Below are 18696 nucleotides of genomic sequence, written 5' to 3'. Positions count from 1 at the left end.
TTTTTCACAGTACCTACATGTTTTACCAATGCCTGTTTTTTATTTTCTACATAATATATTATTTAATTTTCCTGTTGTTGTCACGCTTTTGAAATGAGTTTCAAACTTTAAACAAACTACTAAAGCACGGGAGTTATTGATAAATGATAAACATGTGTTAAAGAATATCCATAATTATGCAATATTAGCATAACAAATTATTATGTGTTTTAATTACTTATACTACTAAAACACCGAATTATTGTTTATTCATTTAAAAAATACCAATTTTTAAACGATTTTACAAAATAATTTAGAATAGTATTATTTGTTAAATTATTCTAAAATTATATTTACATGATTAACATATTATTTTAATTGTTAAACATTAAACTTGATAAATTAAATTGATTTATATTAATGCCATTTTACAAATCATGTAAACCAGCAGATATTCAGGTTCTCACAGTCTAAAAACAGAATATAATCGTAACATTCGCTAAACACTATCTAATCGTTGATATAATATTGTATCAACAAAAAACACGTTCGGTGGTAGGTATGTTATATTAATCTCGTTTGCCTACTTACTGATGAATATTTACCATAGAATTATTGTTCCAAAAGAAAATATTTTAGTCAAACGGAATATTTGGGCTTATATTTTGAATCAAATCTCTATTGCTCAACAAGGACGTCGAAAAAGTTGGGCATAGAGCGCCAAGAATTGTATTTATAATATATATTCAAATAATTAATAAATAATAATAATATTAGTTTTGTTGTTAAATAATGTAATGTTTTTAATATGTTATTATTATTTGTTTTTCCTCTAAGTTGAAATTATTGTTTTATCGATCACGACGACGATGATCTATATTTTGTTATATATGATCTAGATGAAAGCGAATTTGATCTACTTGTGTGATTTAAATAGCTACCAAAGCAAATTGTATTATTACTTGTCAAATGAGTTCCTTCTTCATGTACGCGTATGACATATTAATACATCAATATAATAATATACTATTGTCATTAAAATATTAAATGAATACAGACAAGTCTATAGGTTTAAAAGTAAAATAATCGCCATAAATAAATGTATAGATCGTAATAATATTTAGTTGCCTAATTATTACCATAGATTAAACCACACTATAATATGTTATTTAATCTCTGTTATTGCCTACTATATCAATTATCAATAACCAACGAATAAATATTTCGTAGCAATATTTATAAATTGTAACTAACGTTCCTTTCATATAGATCGTTTAAACACTTTAATCTTCCCAACATTAACTCATATTAAACGATCAACAATGTGTTTATTAATGTAAACCATTTTATGTTTTTTTCGTACCTGTATTGTATTGTACTTTATTTGTTTAGTATTATGTATTATTAAAAAACCAAAAACCAAAACATTGTTGTCAATTTTTATATGATTTTTACATAATAAGTTACTATGCATATCATTAATATGGTAATGTAAAAAAAACGTTTATACCATGGAAAATGTAGGTAAACATTTTATAGTTCCATAATAAGTATAATACATGTCAAGAAGAAGGATTTTAATATGCATTATATATATAGAGCATATATAAGTATTTTGTTACAAATAATTTTAGTTATGTTATATTAATAAATATAACTATTCCACCAGAGAATAATTAGTTCACCAACCAATGTTCCCCCAGAACTTAAAATGAAAGGGAATTGGTACGTTACGATTCGGAACCTCTCAGGCGACGTCTATCGTCTAGGCTATAGGGCGCTTGGAGAGAAAATTGAGGTTCAGCACGGATATGCTCAAGTCATCAGTCATGATACGTGAAATCTGATTATTCTCTCGTTGGGACTACAATAATTGTCCGGAACTTCATGGAGGAGAACAATTTTTTTACTGGTATTGACATTTTTCGATAACGCTTTCGGTTTTTAAATCTATTTCTATTTTTGGCGGCTTTAACCAGTATTAAAAATCTGATTTCAACTTCTGCTTGGAGACTGAGGTGTGTTCAGAAATAAAAAATGGTTGGTTGGAGGCAGTGAGCAAAAATATACACTAAATAAGTAGTCAAACTTATACACTTAAAAAAACAAATAAATAATCACAATTTTAAAACTTATACTTTCTTTAATAATAGATAAAATATATACATTTAGATACAGTTAACGAGGAACGCGTGCAGTAGCTCTGGACCCCCTTCCCCATAAATACAACACTGCTTTGAGATATCAAGTTTATACACAATCGTGTTATTAAAAGTATAGGAAATAAGTTATTGGTCTAAATTCATTTAAAAAAAGTATTTTTTTTGATTATTTTTTAACGATTTACTGTGTATTAATTTTTTGGTATTTTAAAGTTGAAAAACATGATTTTGAAGTTTTGAAGTTTTCATAGAACATATTTTCCAAAGAAAATTTAATCAACGAAAAACACATAATATTTTGAAAAAAAAAATAAATTCGCAAAATCACTTAGAAATTAAAATGCATTTGTTATAATATTTTATATTTGCATCAATTGTTATAGTGTTAGTATAGGATATACTAGCTTCAACCTAATATGGGGCTAAGCAATGTGAAAACAGTACGGCCCCTAAGTAGTGAATTACCAGGAACAAAAAAAAGCTTCAACTAATATGTGCTTCTGAATGAGTTGTTATTGATTATATTCATATTGTAAATTATGAAGTAACTATATTTTGTTATTATGTTATTGTTATTTACTTAGAATTAAATCTGTTGCTAGTGACTCAATTTCCCTAAACGACGGTGACCACATACGACATGCGCAGTAATGCGAGAAAGCAATTACTAAAATTATTTTTTATCGTATATAGAAATATACACAGAGAGTTTAAATTCAAAGTTCTAAATGCATAATTTTAATAAAACTTTCAAAAACAGTTAGCGAAGAGGATCTAAAGCTTAAATCCTCTAAGCCAGGGTTTTCTAATCTATTGATCGCAAAATATTTTTGATAGGTCACTTACTGTTCGTAAACAATAACAAGCAAGATATTTGAATTATAAAAAATTAAAATTAAATAAATATATAAACATAATTTTGGCCGTAAATTAATTACTAATGCCTAAGTTATCTTTTAGTTGATACTTTTAAGTAATACTTATCATAATAATTTGAGGTATATCTTCTTATCTCTAGTATAAGTTAAGGTCATAAGTATCCAATATAATAAGTACATCTGTTATCCATTATATTTAACGTAACTTTTGTATTTGTATTTGCTTTTGTTTTTTTTTTTTATTTCGATAGTGTTAAATTTGTTGTCTTATCGGAAATGCACTAATGAATAATGATTATCGATGGTATCATTATTGTGTCTATATGATTGTATAGTCATAAATACTCATTTTATGCCATATACAGTTAAGTTTGAGTAATACATCGTGACTAATAGAATTCAAACTAAAATAATTGTATTATTATATTATGTAATAATTTTTCAATTATTCAATTTGAAAATACTCAATTAATTTAATAGAATTAAACATTCATTATTCAGTATTTAGCTATTAATAGTGAGATTTTTCAACTAAACCAATCAATTTCATAAGTACATTTTGCTAATTTTATTAGTAAAGAAGGATTACATGTTGATGTTATATAAGATATTTTCATTTAAGTAAGTTTTGCTATTAATAATGGTCTATTTAATTTGAACTCTAGCTATGACAATTAAGGATTTTGTACTAAACCAGTACAATTTGACATTACAAATATTAATAATAAAAAGTTAATTCCTTTATTATACAATAATTTCATTATGTTTGTACTTTGTAGTAAGATTTCCAGTTATAACCTATGGTCAAATTAACTTAAATTTCCCAAATATCACCGAATTTTAGTTGTAATTTTAAAAATGCTATTCCAAATGGGGAATCGTAAGTTCCTACACGAGAGTAACAGGTAGACAATTACATACGTTAATTTCTACATATGTGATGTGTAATTTCCTACACGAAAAAAAAAAGGTACGTATGTTAGTTCCTACACGGCGGAAGACAGGTACCTATGTTAGTTCCTACACGACGAAAAACAGGTACACGTATAAGTTCCTACACGGCAAAAAAAGGTACACGTGTAAGTTCCTACACTAGGAATATTATAAGTTATCAATCTAATAACAGTTATATCATATTATAATACTGTCATACGTATTAACTCTTTATTCTATATAATATATAATTTATATGAAGCTGTCTATCTAATTTAATTTAATGATTTTAAAAATAATAATAATTGTAATAATTCATAATTGTAAAAAAAATATAAGTAATGCATTCTATATAATGATAATTCATAATTGTAAGAACATAATAGTGTGGAGTAAGTGATGAAATAATGTTATCGCATTCGTTTAAATCTTTATATGGTGATGCCTATATAAAATAATAGGATATATAAAGATAGATTATAACGATAGTTTATCGATAAAGCTGACAAAGTGACTTTTTATTATATTATTACAATTATTATTTTTTAAATTATTAAATATTATATAGAATGGATAATTTATATTTATATTTTTTTCAATAAATGACGAATTATTATTATATTATTACAATTATTATTTTTAAAATTATTAAATTGATAATATTTTTAAGGTAAATTATTAAATATTATAAAGAATTATATATTATATAGAATAAAGGGTTAAAATGTATGACAGTATTATAATATGATATATCATTATAACTAATATCATATTGATAACTTATAATATACTTAGTGTAGGAACTTACACATGTATCTACTTTTTACTGTATAGGAACTTACACATGTACCTGCTTTTTACTGTGTAGGAACTTACACATGTACCTGGTTATTACTGTGTAGGAACTTACATATGCATCTTGTTTACCTGCTAGGGTTCGTGTAGGAACTTACATTCGCTCTTCCAAATAAACCTTGTTAATTTTTTAAGTAGCAACTCAGGGTTAGTGTGCAAAGTTAATATTTTTACAGACATTTAACCATTTAAGTTAACATTTTGATAAAATTACATATTAAAATCCAGAATAACGATTTTAGTTATTATGTTATAATTAAAAAATATTATTCGTATACAGTACCTATATGCTAATAGTAAAAATAAATTACCTACTTAAATAACAAAAATATAAAATTTACTTAGTAATATTATAGGTTGAGTGCTGTCGCCTGCCTTCACTCAGAATCGTTTTTCGCATACAATGATCATAGAATTCAAATTTAATTCATCTATTAAAGAGTTCTTTGCACCTGATGTACAGTAAAATGTTTACCTGCTTTTTATTAATTCAGTTGTTAGATATGTAAAAAATTATGTATTTTATGTACTTACTAAATATTTAAGGAAATGTTGATTGTTTATAGTGTGCTATAAAATTAGTAGTACCTGTTCTATAAAAAAAAAAAATTATAAAAATTTGTTTTGTATAGTTATAATTAAGTAGTATTATAAATTATGATATTAAGTTATTATTTTTAAAATTGAGTAATATTTATAAAGATATGTGTATGCTCTTGTGGCCAATATTATAATGTTCAAACGAGAACAAGAACAAAATTGTACTTATTAACGTTCAAATTTTTACAAAATTATATAATCAACAAAAAACATACATTTTATTAATTTTTTTGTAATTAAAAAAAAAAATTACTTAAATGTTTTCACCGTTATACGTACAGGTAATACATAATATTGAAAATATGAATTTTCATTTCAAGTCTTTTAAGTCTCTTAATACTGTTGAAAATACAAACAATGCATAAGTAAATATCACAAATCTATTCCAACCCGTTATATAGGGCGGGGCAGTGGGTTCTGTCGATTTATAGAGAATTGTGGTTAGGTACTAAAGCAGATAAAATAAACTAGTTTCTTACCAGATTAAAGTTCATGATGTCTAGTTTTACTCTATCAGTGATCACGTGGTCTGTGAATCAGCGTGTTTTTTCCAAATCGTGTGATTTCACGGAATGGTGATATTGCCTGGCCACCATGTTCTCCTGATTTGACTCCACCTGATTTCTTTTTGTGGGGTTATTTGAAATCTATAGTATCACTAATAAGCCACTTATACTATTAGAGTTAAAAGAAAACATTAGACGGGAAATTACAGCCATCGATGTGCATATCCTACAAAGAGTTATGGATAGTATGAAAAAACGGATAGCTGACTGTATACAAAATGGAGACGGCCACTTAAGTATAATGTAATTTTTAAAAGTTAAGATTTTTGTTAATAACAATTCAAAATAATCTTAAGATTGAATAAAATACAATTTGTTTCATTGCTTTGTATATAATACTTGATTAATAAACTACAATTATGGTTACCATACAAACGATTTTTTTTTTCATCAAATAAGTGATTTAGTGAATTACCTACTACGCTAATTTATTTTAATTTTACCATTAGTTTTTTTTTTTATATGACATAATAATATTAGTAGTTAGTACCTACCTTGTATGATTAGGTAAATGAATTAATTTCAAAAAATAATCATATTATATATTTTTTTTAAACATTTTGTATTTTATTTATTAAATATTAATGTAAAATAATTGTTAGAGTTCTTCCTGAATATATATAAGAAGGTGCAGGTTCACACTTGTTTTTTGAGCGTTTATAGGTGATTTAATTTTTTTTTGCAGGTCGTTATGCGGTTCCCATACACCATTGAACCTTCTTACGTGGGACACATAATGACCATATCCATAAGATACCACTCCATGGAGTATATAACTGAAACATCAAAACATTAATTTTAGGATTGCATAGTATATATTTTATATAGAAGTTTCGCTAATGAGTAATGACTTATTAACCACATTCCTTTTACAACCATGTAATAAATTATAAATAAATACATAATATATTTATTTATTTTATAATTTTGTTTATTATAATTCTTTAACTTACGTTTTTGTATTCACTTTTAGTTTTGTAGGAAATTCTAGAAGCTTAAATTGACTTTTATCAGCAAAGACATCTGTCTCGATGAAGATGTGTTGACATAGATCCTTTGTTGATGAAGCATTTTCATCACATTCTAGGCACATGCTCATCTTAACGTCTAAATATTTTTGGAGACTCGTCTCTAGAGTCTTAAATCCTTCTTTCAGTCTTACGATAATTGTTGGACAAGATACAATTCTAATTCCACTCTTACAGTTAGTATTATTACATTCTATGTATTCATAAGCTGATGCAGCATCTTTTAAAAGACTAGTCACTAATATAGCACGTCATTTACTATTCATAAAGAGCGATTAAAAATTCTAAAAACCATTTTCAAAGAAGACACAGGAATTAAAGGTGTTAATGTCATAGATTGTACTTGTAATGTGCTATTTATAAAAAATACAAAAAATTGAAAAATTCGTAAAAAATATAAAAAAACGATTTGCAATTAGGGCAACTCGATTTGCAATTAATTTGCAATTATTTGGCAATATTTTGGTGTCGATCGGACAAAGTGGGGGGGCTGGCTAAAAAATTGAAAAATTCGTAAAAAATAAAAAAACGATTTGCAATTAGGGCAACTTGATTTGCAAGGAAGTTGGCCCCCCCCAATTTTGAATTTGAGTTTACTCAATACTGGATGATTTGCAATTAGCGAAACTCGATTTGCAATTATTTGCAATTAACTTGCAATAATTTGGTGGTATTTTGAAGTCGATCGGACAAAGTGGAGGGGCCAACTTCATGTACATGTTTTTAACCTACCTAATAGTACAAATAGAAATAAAAATATTATGTAATACTTTAAAATCAGCTGACAGGTGACCGTTTCCACTCAGAATCATTTTTCGTGTACAATGACAATTTTATCACTGAATTCAAATTTAATATATCAATTACAGTGACCTATCAATAACCAAGAGATATACATGAAACCTATTATGTTGTATAAGGGTTTTCTTGATAATTTTTCTATGGGATAATGCCCATTAAGGATTAAGGACTTGATTATAAGATTGGTACGAAAATTTTGTAGATATTAAACTATTCAACGTGTGTTTTACTCTTGAAATTTGCTACTAATATTACCATCAATTAATGGTGAATACAAGAGCTATTTGGAAAATTATTTTTCTGTGTATATTTAGTGAGTGTTATTTGTAATTTTGAAGCTTCAGAGACATACAAATAAATTTGTGATTTTTTTTACTACAAATAAGTTCACATCGAGAAAAAAACTAAAGAAATTTTTATAGTGATTATCTACCTATAATAAAATTTTAACAATATAATTTCAAGAAAAGTGAAAACATTTTTTGTGTGTGGGTGGGTAAAAAAATGTGTATCCTTGTCGACTCATTGTAGCAAAATAATTCATCAAGCTTATATATAATATATATAATTACCTATATATTATACATTGATTTATATTATATATTATAAATTATATAATTGCTGTATTGACGATCCACGATCTAAGTGATTTATGTATACCTACTTTACGTATAATATACGATTGTTTCAGGTGTTTCGATGAAGTGGAAGTTTCAACAGCCTAGGTTCTGTTCTTTGTTATTCATCATTATAACGTTCGTGTCATGCTTCACGTTCGTGTTTATCTGCATTTTAGGTGAATTATTCAATTTTTATATAATACTGTGATACAATTATTTGTATAATTAACTATGTTCTAAGACACACCTTATATACTTTTTATACTCCATCCCAATAGTCACAAATTAATATTTTTGAAGGGCCAAATTAGGAATCTTGAAATTATTCGTGGGCCATCAAAACTATTTTAGATAGTAGTAACCTATTATCCTACTATATAACAAGTCGATTTAACTAAATTTATTCAACTTATTCAATTTAATTCTCTCAAATAAACACATGCACTTGCGTAAATAAATGTATTATTCGTCATGAAGACTAAAATAATTCGAATAAACTCTTCATCATAACCAAATAATATTTTTTCGTGCTGTATATTTAATTATACTGGTATTCAAAAGCGAACAACAATAATCAACTAAGCAAATATCATACATTGTAAATTTTACAAATAACTCATAACAATTTATAATGTAACAGTTATTTGGCGGGTTTTGCATGTAATTACACAAATACAATAATAGTAAATAAGCAATAACATAATATTATACATGACACTAAACTTATGACACTGATTTATGTGAATAGGAGCATATTATCTAGTTTTATTTACCCCACTTAATGAGTATTATTATAGGTGATATAGCCAGTCCGAATCCTCGTCAGGGAGTATACATTATACTCGAACGTGTAGCAGTGAGACTCAATGTTTTGAATTAGTTGCCCGAAATGTTTTCATTATTTTAACCATACCAATTGAATTAAATATCAAATTATTTTATTTCAGTTGATTGAGAAATATTTGTGTGGTTGTATTTTATCGTAGGGCATATTCTTGGATTTTTTGAGTTAAAATAGTAGGCAAACATATGGATTCGACATTTATTTTGTTTTAGTGAAGTTATAGAGGATCTGAGTAAATAATAGATGAATGGGAGATATTGGTTTGACTTAGTAGATTAATTTTGATATGGTCATATATAGCTGGGTCATTGGGATGAACGTTATTTGTGTAAAGATGTTTGGGTAATATATAAATAATATTATGATTTCAGGACAACGTGGTTGACTTGTAACGAAACCAGTAGGTGTAAATGTTTGATGAAAAGATTTGTTGAGTATTTGTTTGTGATAACCACATTTTCGATGTAATGGTAGAAAATGTTTGGGTATATATGTTACGGTAAAAGTACGAATACCGGTAAAACCTAAATTCTACGAAATAATACGTTCAAACCCCGAATGATTTTTGTAGTTCGGACTTTTCGAACCAGATTCATACAATTAATGAGTTAACTAAAAATGCACCTAGGTACCTATCTACTTTAATTTTGCTATGTGATAAAAGTTATTTGTAATTTAGTTTATGATATTGAACAGGTATAATACAGATAATTGATTGAAAATGATTTTACGAGCAGTATTCGTTTTACAATTGCCACGAATAGTATATTTTTTAATATGGCTCTTAAGGAACGTTTTTACGAAATTTTAAATAAAGTTATCGAAACAAAAATAATACAAATTCATTATATATAACAAATGAAAAATATGAAATTTTAGTAAATTAAGTTAAAGAATCGAAGTCTATTAATATAAAAAATCAATTCACTATCGGCGACTTAAACGGTTTGATATTGATAATATTGGCGGAGAAGAAAAATTGATTGTTCCGACAGTTGGTGCCTTCGAAAAATGCGTTTTGCGTTTCTATGTTTGTTATAATGATTTGTATGCAATTATTCATGAAGCAAATATTGGAACTGGTGACGGAGGTAGAAATCGTATTGCTTATGCTGTTAATAGTAAATATAAAAATTTTAATATTGAGGCTATTAATATTTATTTAAAATTATGTGAGCCGTGTCAAAAAAAAAAACACATTATGCCTAAAAAAAGGTCTAACCGTTAAATCTATTGTATAAACCGAAATGAATTCGCGTTGCCAAGTAGATTTAATTGATAATATGCAGGCCAAATCGAGATTAAGTGAGTAATGTCTGTGATTTATATTATTGTGATGAAAGTTTTACTATTTTTATTTTTATTTTTTGCATGTATTGAACTTAATGCATATTTATTATGATCGAATTTATTGTGTTAATTCGATAATAATTAAACTGATCAAAGTACCTATATAACTTGGTTTTTTGGTTAAACGTAAATTTTATTTTTATAAATACAATCCTATGGTACAATATACAGGCTGTCCCACACAGATCTGACATTCTGGCAAATGAAATAACTTTTGTTCTAATCAATATTTTAAAAAAAATTTCTTTTAAATATAACTCATAGACACTTGCGCTACATTTTTAGAATACATTTTTTATTTTTTGTTTTTTAATTCTGAAAATAAAAAACTTAAAAATTGATAAAAAATGATTTTGAAATATTTAATATAGCCAATTTGTAAATCTGATTTTTAGAAAAATTTATATGATAAAAACTTATTTAAGTCAAATGGCTGATTTTTTACAATTTTTTTAAATATCAATATTTTCGTTAAGTAAATTACGATCTAGTTTACCTTGTAACCCTTGTAACCCTTGTAAACCTTGTAATTTCAAATAATAATAAAGTTTTTTAAAAATATTTTATAAGAATATTTTTAAATAAGTGCATGTTAAAATCTAATAATTTTTTTATTGTATTTATTTTAAAAATATGTGATGTATAAACTATTAATTACTATAATTTACCTAACGAAAATATTGATATTTAAAAAATTGTAAAAATCAGCCTTTTGACTTAAATAAGTGTTTTTACCATATACATTTTTCTAAAAATCAGATTTACAAATTGGCTATATTGAATATTTCGAAAACATTTTTTTATCAATTTTTAAGTTTTTTGTTTTCAGTATTAAAAATAAAAAAATAAAAAATATATTCTAAAAATGTAGCGCAAGTGTCAATGGATTATATTTAAAAGAAATTTTAAAAAAATATTGATTAGAACAAAAGTTATTTTATTTGTCAGAATGTCAGATCTCTTTGGGACACCCTGTATTATGTAGGTTCGCCGATCATTTATATTTGAAAATTTAAAAAAATATTTGGTCGTAGCATACTCGTATAATTTAATTGTTATAAGTATAACTTATAAAAAATAAATAAAATATTTAATAATGATTTGAAAATAATTTAGTATTACATTATTTAATACATATTTTGTAATTACCAAATATTTATGAATCAATATGAAGCAATGTTTCGGATTAAAATGTAAATGGGATTAGCTAATTCAATTATTCCAAAAAATATATTACTAAGACTGCAAACAGAAGAGGATTTAGAGAAAGTACTTAGAGAACTAAATGAAAAAACAGTTGAAGTTGGTGAGATAAATGAAGATGTTGAAATCAACAAAGAGCCTGATGACACTCTAGCAAACAAGAAATTTGAAGAAGTAGAAGAACCTGGAGAAACTGAACATGTAGAAATAAGGGAAATAGAAAATATAATACCAGCGCGGGCATTAAAAATTAATAAGCATAGAGAAGAATCACATATTGGACTACAGAAACAATCCAGAAAAATGAAAGAAATGTCGAGCAAGAAAATGCCAATTAATACAATTATTGGACAAACCGTCAAAATTAAAATTCCAGAATTTGATCAAAGTAAAGTTGATGCCCGCACATTACTAGCTGTGGTGTTACAAGTTGTGGATGAAGATTATTTTCGACTGGGAACAAAAACAGGAACACTCTCTCAACTTTTCACTCGGAATCAGTTCACTTTATGCGAAGAAAATTTTTTAGAATCAGCATAATTCCAGAAAATGATATCGGTATTCGTCAAGCAGTATCGCAACTGTTTTTGACTGGTGGACAAAGCTTGTTAAGGTGCGATTGTTTGAAAAAATGTATCACAAATCGATGTAAATGCCGATCGAAAAATGTTTTGTGTAACTCGATATGCCACAACAGTCAACCCTAAACAAATAAATAATTACAATAAATATATTTGTTGTAATATTTAGTATAATATAAATAAATATTACGTATATTAATATATATACCTATATATATATATATATATATATATGTACAATATATAATATAATAATATATAATAAATCTATTTTATATACTAGTAAATAGTAGCTAGGTAATAATATACAATATACATAATTGGTACAGATTTCAGAATTTTACCAACGCTGGTTGTTTATCCTAAAATTTACAGAATCCAGTTGTATAAGTCTGAACTACAAAAATCATTTGGGGTTTGACCGAATTGTTTTGTATATCCTATGTTTTACCGGTATTCGTACTTTTACCGTAACATATATAGTATTTATTAAAGCAAAAAGCCTATAGGTACTATAATTGATTGGGATTAAGCCATTAAGCTCTTCTTGTAGTAAAAAGTTATAATATAGAGAGAAAATTCGTAAAATAGAAGTGCAATTCATGTCGGGGATGTTGATCACGAATATATTTTGAATATTTACATGTTATTTTATTGTATTTATTGACAGTTTTTGATTTTCGTATTTTTATTCGAATGCGTAATTGCCGTTATTGCTTAATGATTGTATAGGTACTAGAAATTCATACGATTACAGTTCGGCAACAACATATACGAAGGCGGAAATGGAACGCTTAACTAGATTGAATGAACTGAATGACAAAGGCATAAAGAACATCGAGAATTTCGGTCCGGTTTTCGAAGCGATAGTGAAGTCGTTGAATGTTTCCGTTTCTAAAGGAATGGAATCCTTAATGGGTGCTTATAAACTTGTGGAATTGGTAAGGTCGTCGAAGACACATCTTGATAAGTTTACATTTTTACCCCCACTATGGTCCCAAGAGGATTATTTGAAGCCATTGATTTTACAATCCAGGGGCAGAAAAACAGGTACCTAATTTATTTGTTTAGTCATACACACTGAATGATTGTGAATGGTGAACTAACAGGCAAAATTATGATAATAATTAAAACTAAAATTTAACAGTCAATATTTTATGGGCTTAAAATGTATTTTAATATTTTAGTGTCTATGGTGTATGGAATTCCTACTGTTCGTCGCCAAGTAAAAAATTACTTGATACATACATTAATTAACATAATAAGCAATATGGATTTAAACGAACAGAAAGATTCGTTGATAGTAGTAATGATTGGCGAAGTAATGTATACTTGTGATTACTCAATATAAAATAATAAATAATGTTACCGATGTATTAATATAATAATATTTGTATCGGATGTATTAAAACTGTGAAAACTGTTACAGACCGATCAGAAATACATACAACAAGTTAGTACGGAAATCAAAAATCGGTAATTATTTCCATCACTTACGATGCTGATTATAAATTAAGAATTTATATTACTGTTGATGAAATATGTTTGACTTCAGGCTATCAGAAGAAGTGAATTCGGGTCTTGTGGACATAATTGCTCCAACCCCAGAATACTATCCAGATTTCAGCAAGCTTCGGTTGACGCTTGGTGATCCTAAAAACCGGGTCAGCTGGAGGAGCAAACAAAATTTGGATTTTGCTTTCTTAATGATGTACTGCCAACCAAAAGGGCATTTTTATGTTCAAATGGAAGATGACATAATCGTGAAGCCGCAGTTCCACACTATTATGAAAAATACAGCTTTGCAGAGGATAGCTAACGAACAAGAGTGGTTTATATTAGACTTTGGGAAACTTGGTTTTATTGGTAAAACCCATGGCAGTAACAAAGTCCTAAATCACTATAGTAATACAATGTACATTTTCATTTAGGAAAATTGTTTAGATGTTCGGATTTACCGTCGCTAATTCAGTACTTCATTATATTTTACAACGATCAACCTGGGGATTGGTTGTTGGACGGAATAGTAGAGACAAAAGCTTGCGGTATTGATAAAGTGAGTAAATTATTTATGATAAGCATTAATGCATTATAATTTATGATGCATGTATATTTATTATATTATATTACCTGTGTCCATGTACGATGTACAGAATTATTTCACGGAGGGGGTTACGAAAAAAAATGTATACATTAGATGATTAGATGCATACAAAATAACCTAAAATAAAAACAAATAACTGTTCATTAACAAGTTCACTATCAGGCGATGGTAATTAGGTTAAACTCTTCCCTTTTCCTTGCACATATTATACCTGATACTGCTGTATAACTTGACAATCCGAAAAAAAATGAACTAACACAAAACACAGTGCTATATTTGTGTATCTCATTTTTAGTATACCCCTTTCATGGATGAATTGGCATCAGTGTACCTGATCTTATTGTCAACTGATTCTACCGAGATGGACTTGGTTCAAATTACTTTCTAAATTTATTTGATATTTCTAAAAACCTACCTATAAGGCTATAAGACTTATAGACTCAAAAACTATTTGATTTATAGTATACCTACTCATTGAAACATACGAACATCAAATTTTCATGAACATTTGAACAAACAAAAAATTCTATTATACCTAAAAACAACCAATACTTATAATGATAAACATGCATTGGGTGATCTTATCAATTTTTTTACAATTATTTTACAATTTTTTTACAATCTTTATTAATTATTATTGACTATTGGTCCTAGAAAGATTGTCGAAAACTAAAAGACAATTTATGGGTTAAATCCAATCAAACAGTATTTCAACATATTGGAACTTGGTCATCTTTAGCTGGCAAAGTTCAACGTTTGAAGGTAAAGTAATAATTTTCACTTACAATAATATACTACATTTTTTTACATATAGGCAATAAATTTATATTTTTTGTCTTGCAGGCTAAAAATTTCTGACAAAAGCATATTATATATATAAAAAAAATAATAATATGTATTACACAAATATAATTATGATAGAATGACCTATGATGAAATACAGGTAACCTGTTGCAAAAATTAAAAATAACTCACAAAATGATGATGAAATGAAATAAAAACAAAAATGCATGGACTGTGATTTTTAAATGAAATAATTTATTAATAGCATTTAAGAATACATTTATTATTTTGTACTAAAGTTCAATGTTATAAGCGTTGTCAATATAATTATAAAAATATAAAGTTAATATGAAAATCATATAATTACTGTTATGATTATATTAATATAATTGAAAAATGTTTTTTTTTAGAGACTAATGTTTGTTATTTTTGAGAAATATTGAAAAATTATTTAATTTGCAATTATTGCAATTTATTTCCAATCCATTTACGCTAGAAATAAATATTGACATCTGAGATATAAAAACATTATACGGCAAATAACAATATATAGTTTTATGTACTTCATCATATGTATAGGAAAACAAATTATATAAACAAATTTTAAGAAAATTTTGGTTTAATTTTAGGATTAAATTTTGTTATTTTAGTGTTGATTTATTATTTTTAGTTAAACACTTACACTTTAGCTGGTATATTAAGTGATTAGAAATAAGTAAATACCTATTTCACATTTTAAAATGTTAAGTATTGTATAGGTTATAATACTTAAGGTCGATATATTCGACATCAAAACGATTGGTATCTATAGTTATTAGGTCGGAAATGTGTTACATAAACAGTGGTTGGTAGTTGGTATTGATAAATGTATAGATTTTTCCGCTTTATTTTAATTGGCCTATTGAAAATCACCTAGGTATACTGTCTAATCAATTTGTTGTAGGCTACATAGAAGAAATCTATATGAAATCAAAAAAATCAGAAAAAAATCCGTATAATTTTCAGCGCATCGTATTATAATTTGCCATGTTTTTTTGAGCAAGTGGCCACTGTTATAATAATATAATATGATATATTAATTGTTGTGTCTTATTTATGTCAAAAATTAAAAATCTTTGTTATCAGGTTTATACAATATAAGTAGCTGTCGCATTTCTGAAACGTTAGTTACTACTTATTTATTTGATGATCCACCAGAACCATTTTGCTGGTAACTTTGCATTAACGCTGACACAATATTTAAGGTTCTAAATAAAAAATTCCATCCGTTCTGTCTCCTGCAGTCACCACTCGAAAAATTTCCGTGTACCAAGGTTAGACCAGTAACACATCGGCTGTCTATTCCAGTTGTGGTCCAACGGGGGGTTAGGGGTTAGATCTCCCCATGGACTTTTTTTCAATTTCTTGATAATCGTTTGATATTTTTTTTTTTTTTACCAATAAAATACTGTACATAATATTATTTAATTGTCATCAGTATTGAATATTATAAAAAATACTATTTGAAACGTTTTCATACATTTTTACATAATTATTTTCTAGATATGTTTATAAATTATAATGATAAGTGTAGTATATTATGTTGATGTTTTCATAAACTATTTCTGGGTGTATGGAGCATTGTAATTGATAAAGGACCTATAGATTATTGTTTTCTCCCGAACGTTATTGTTATGATAATTTATCGTTATTGATCAATCATTTTTTTGATCATTCAATGCATTACTACAATTATCTTCAACTTCATTTTGGTTTTCTAATTTTTCCGTGTTATCATCGTCATTCTTCTGAAAAAAAAAAACAAAAAAAAAACTAGGTACATTATTACGCATGAACACGATTATATTTCATATTATGATTTATGTGAAATTTTTTATACACATAAATATTGTCTAGTTAAAGCGGTATATTAGCTAATATGTTGACAAGCATTATAGCCACAATCTTTCGTGTCTCACTGAGTGGTGAGTACTCTATGTGTTTCAGTAAAAGATATTTATTTTTTTGTAATTTACTGTTTTATGAATCAAAAAATACAATTTCTATATTATTTTATCTAAAATTTGTAAAATCTGAAGGTGTATAAAATATAATATTGTAGGTACCTATATAACTTACGAGTTTAGTGCATATAGTTAATTAATAAAAATAGCTATATTTAATTTAGTTTGAAAAAGAGTGGTTTAGAAAATAGTCACAGACGGTAACAAATGTATGGTGAAAAATATTGGAGTATTCATATAATTTATTTCTCTTTATAATGCGTAATTAATAATTTAAATATTATTTATCAATACACATTAATTATTGTAAAACAGAAAACTGCAACTCACAATCATGTTAATGAGCTCCATGAATTCTTTTTCTGCTTCTTGGACCATTCGGATTTCAGTTTCTACCAACTGGGCATGTTTATCCTTTGTCGTATTGGTGTCAGCTTTTGCGGATGTTTTTGTCTTCAGTTTTAGTTCTCGTTGCTTTGCCTCGATGATTTTTTCTCGTCTTGTTTCCCGATCAAACATCTGTCGATAAATAAAAGAATAACTGTTTATTATCACTTCATGCATTCCGAATTTTGTCCCATTCGTACTAAAATTATAAAAATAATTTTGTTTTGATTTGATAAAAAAAATAATATTTTAATATTTTGAGTGGAGCGATGAATGTATTGATTAAACAATGATTTGTGTTTGTTTTGGTGATACATTACTGCGGAGGTTTTTATCAGGGTGACCTTTTTTATTACACGATTGTGGACACATGTTGCCAAATGTATAAATGATACTGCGATAGTGTGTGAATGTGGGAATTCTTAGCGTATTAAAATAGTTTTAATTAAATTAACTATTCAGTTATAATGATTATAAAAATCACCAAAATGTATTACAATAATAAAATTTTACGATAAAAGTTTTTGCAAAAATAACCTATTTAACCTATTGCAGTTTTAAAGCCTAATAGTAAAATATATTATTTTTATCAAAATAAAATAATATATAATTAGTAATAAAATTATGGACTGACAATCCGTTTTAGTTCAGAATCGTTTTTCAATAAAAGTTTTATATCATTGAATTCAGATTTAACATAAGCCAAGACACCAATACACCAAAAATAAAATAGTTTTTGATTTTAAATAGTATGATTATAATCGAGTAAAAACAAACATCCACATTTGTTGGTGGTGGAGGGAAGGGGTTGTTCAGAATAATGCTCACCGCCGTTAACAGCGCTTTGTCATTTTTTCCGGCAGTGACGAACCAATCGTTCATTTTGATCACATAAGTCTTTCCGCAATCGTCACCGACGGCTAATAGAGCCCCACCTTCGTGACATCGAATACAATTCAGTCCTTCGTCAGCCACCTAAGGCAGAATATACAAAAACTGAAAAAATAAATAAATACCAA

General features: G+C 26.8%; 2 protein-coding genes across 5 annotated transcripts in view; one reads left to right on the top strand and one right to left on the bottom strand.

The window, feature by feature from the left end:
* Positions 1–1544: 1544 nt before the first annotated feature.
* LOC107163396 (alpha-1,3-mannosyl-glycoprotein 4-beta-N-acetylglucosaminyltransferase B-like) lies at positions 1545–15696 on the top strand. Of its 4 annotated transcripts, XM_089224713.1 has the most exons (11): positions 4599–6216; positions 6659–6852; positions 6947–7177; positions 8494–8598; positions 13133–13450; positions 13588–13721; positions 13830–13876; positions 13956–14266; positions 14332–14456; positions 15159–15266; positions 15348–15696. In XM_089224713.1, exons 4-11 carry the CDS (start codon positions 8502–8504, stop codon positions 15360–15362), a joined length of 1155 nt encoding a protein of 384 aa, XP_089080839.1. In that variant the 5' UTR covers positions 4599–6216; positions 6659–6852; positions 6947–7177; positions 8494–8501; the 3' UTR covers positions 15363–15696. The 4 variants fall into 4 exon arrangements, 3 of the variants coding, with proteins under 3 accessions (XP_089080838.1, XP_089080837.1, XP_089080839.1); XR_016191217.1 differs by lacking the exon at positions 6947–7177 and having other exon boundaries at positions 4591–6216; positions 15163–15266; XM_089224711.1 differs by lacking the exon at positions 6947–7177 and having other exon boundaries at positions 4598–6216.
* Positions 15667–18696, bottom strand: part of Dnai2 (dynein, axonemal, intermediate chain 2) — a 16923-nt gene continuing 13893 nt past the window's right edge. Inside the window, exons 8-10 of the mRNA XM_015510806.2 lie at positions 18506–18652; positions 17621–17809; positions 15667–17074 (exon numbers count right to left, since the gene is read on the bottom strand). Of these exons, the coding sequence (XP_015366292.2) occupies positions 16982–17074; positions 17621–17809; positions 18506–18652 (429 nt within the window). The 3' untranslated portion in view covers positions 15667–16981. The remainder of the gene's footprint in view (positions 17075–17620; positions 17810–18505; positions 18653–18696) is intronic.

The sequence above is a fragment of the Diuraphis noxia genome, unplaced genomic scaffold, assembly GCF_037042655.1.
Source record: "Diuraphis noxia isolate RWA-SAM2 unplaced genomic scaffold, SU_Dnox_SAM2 contig0003, whole genome shotgun sequence".
NCBI lineage: Eukaryota > Metazoa > Arthropoda > Insecta > Hemiptera > Aphididae > Diuraphis > Diuraphis noxia.
This window is presented reverse-complemented; position numbering and strand designations above follow the sequence as displayed.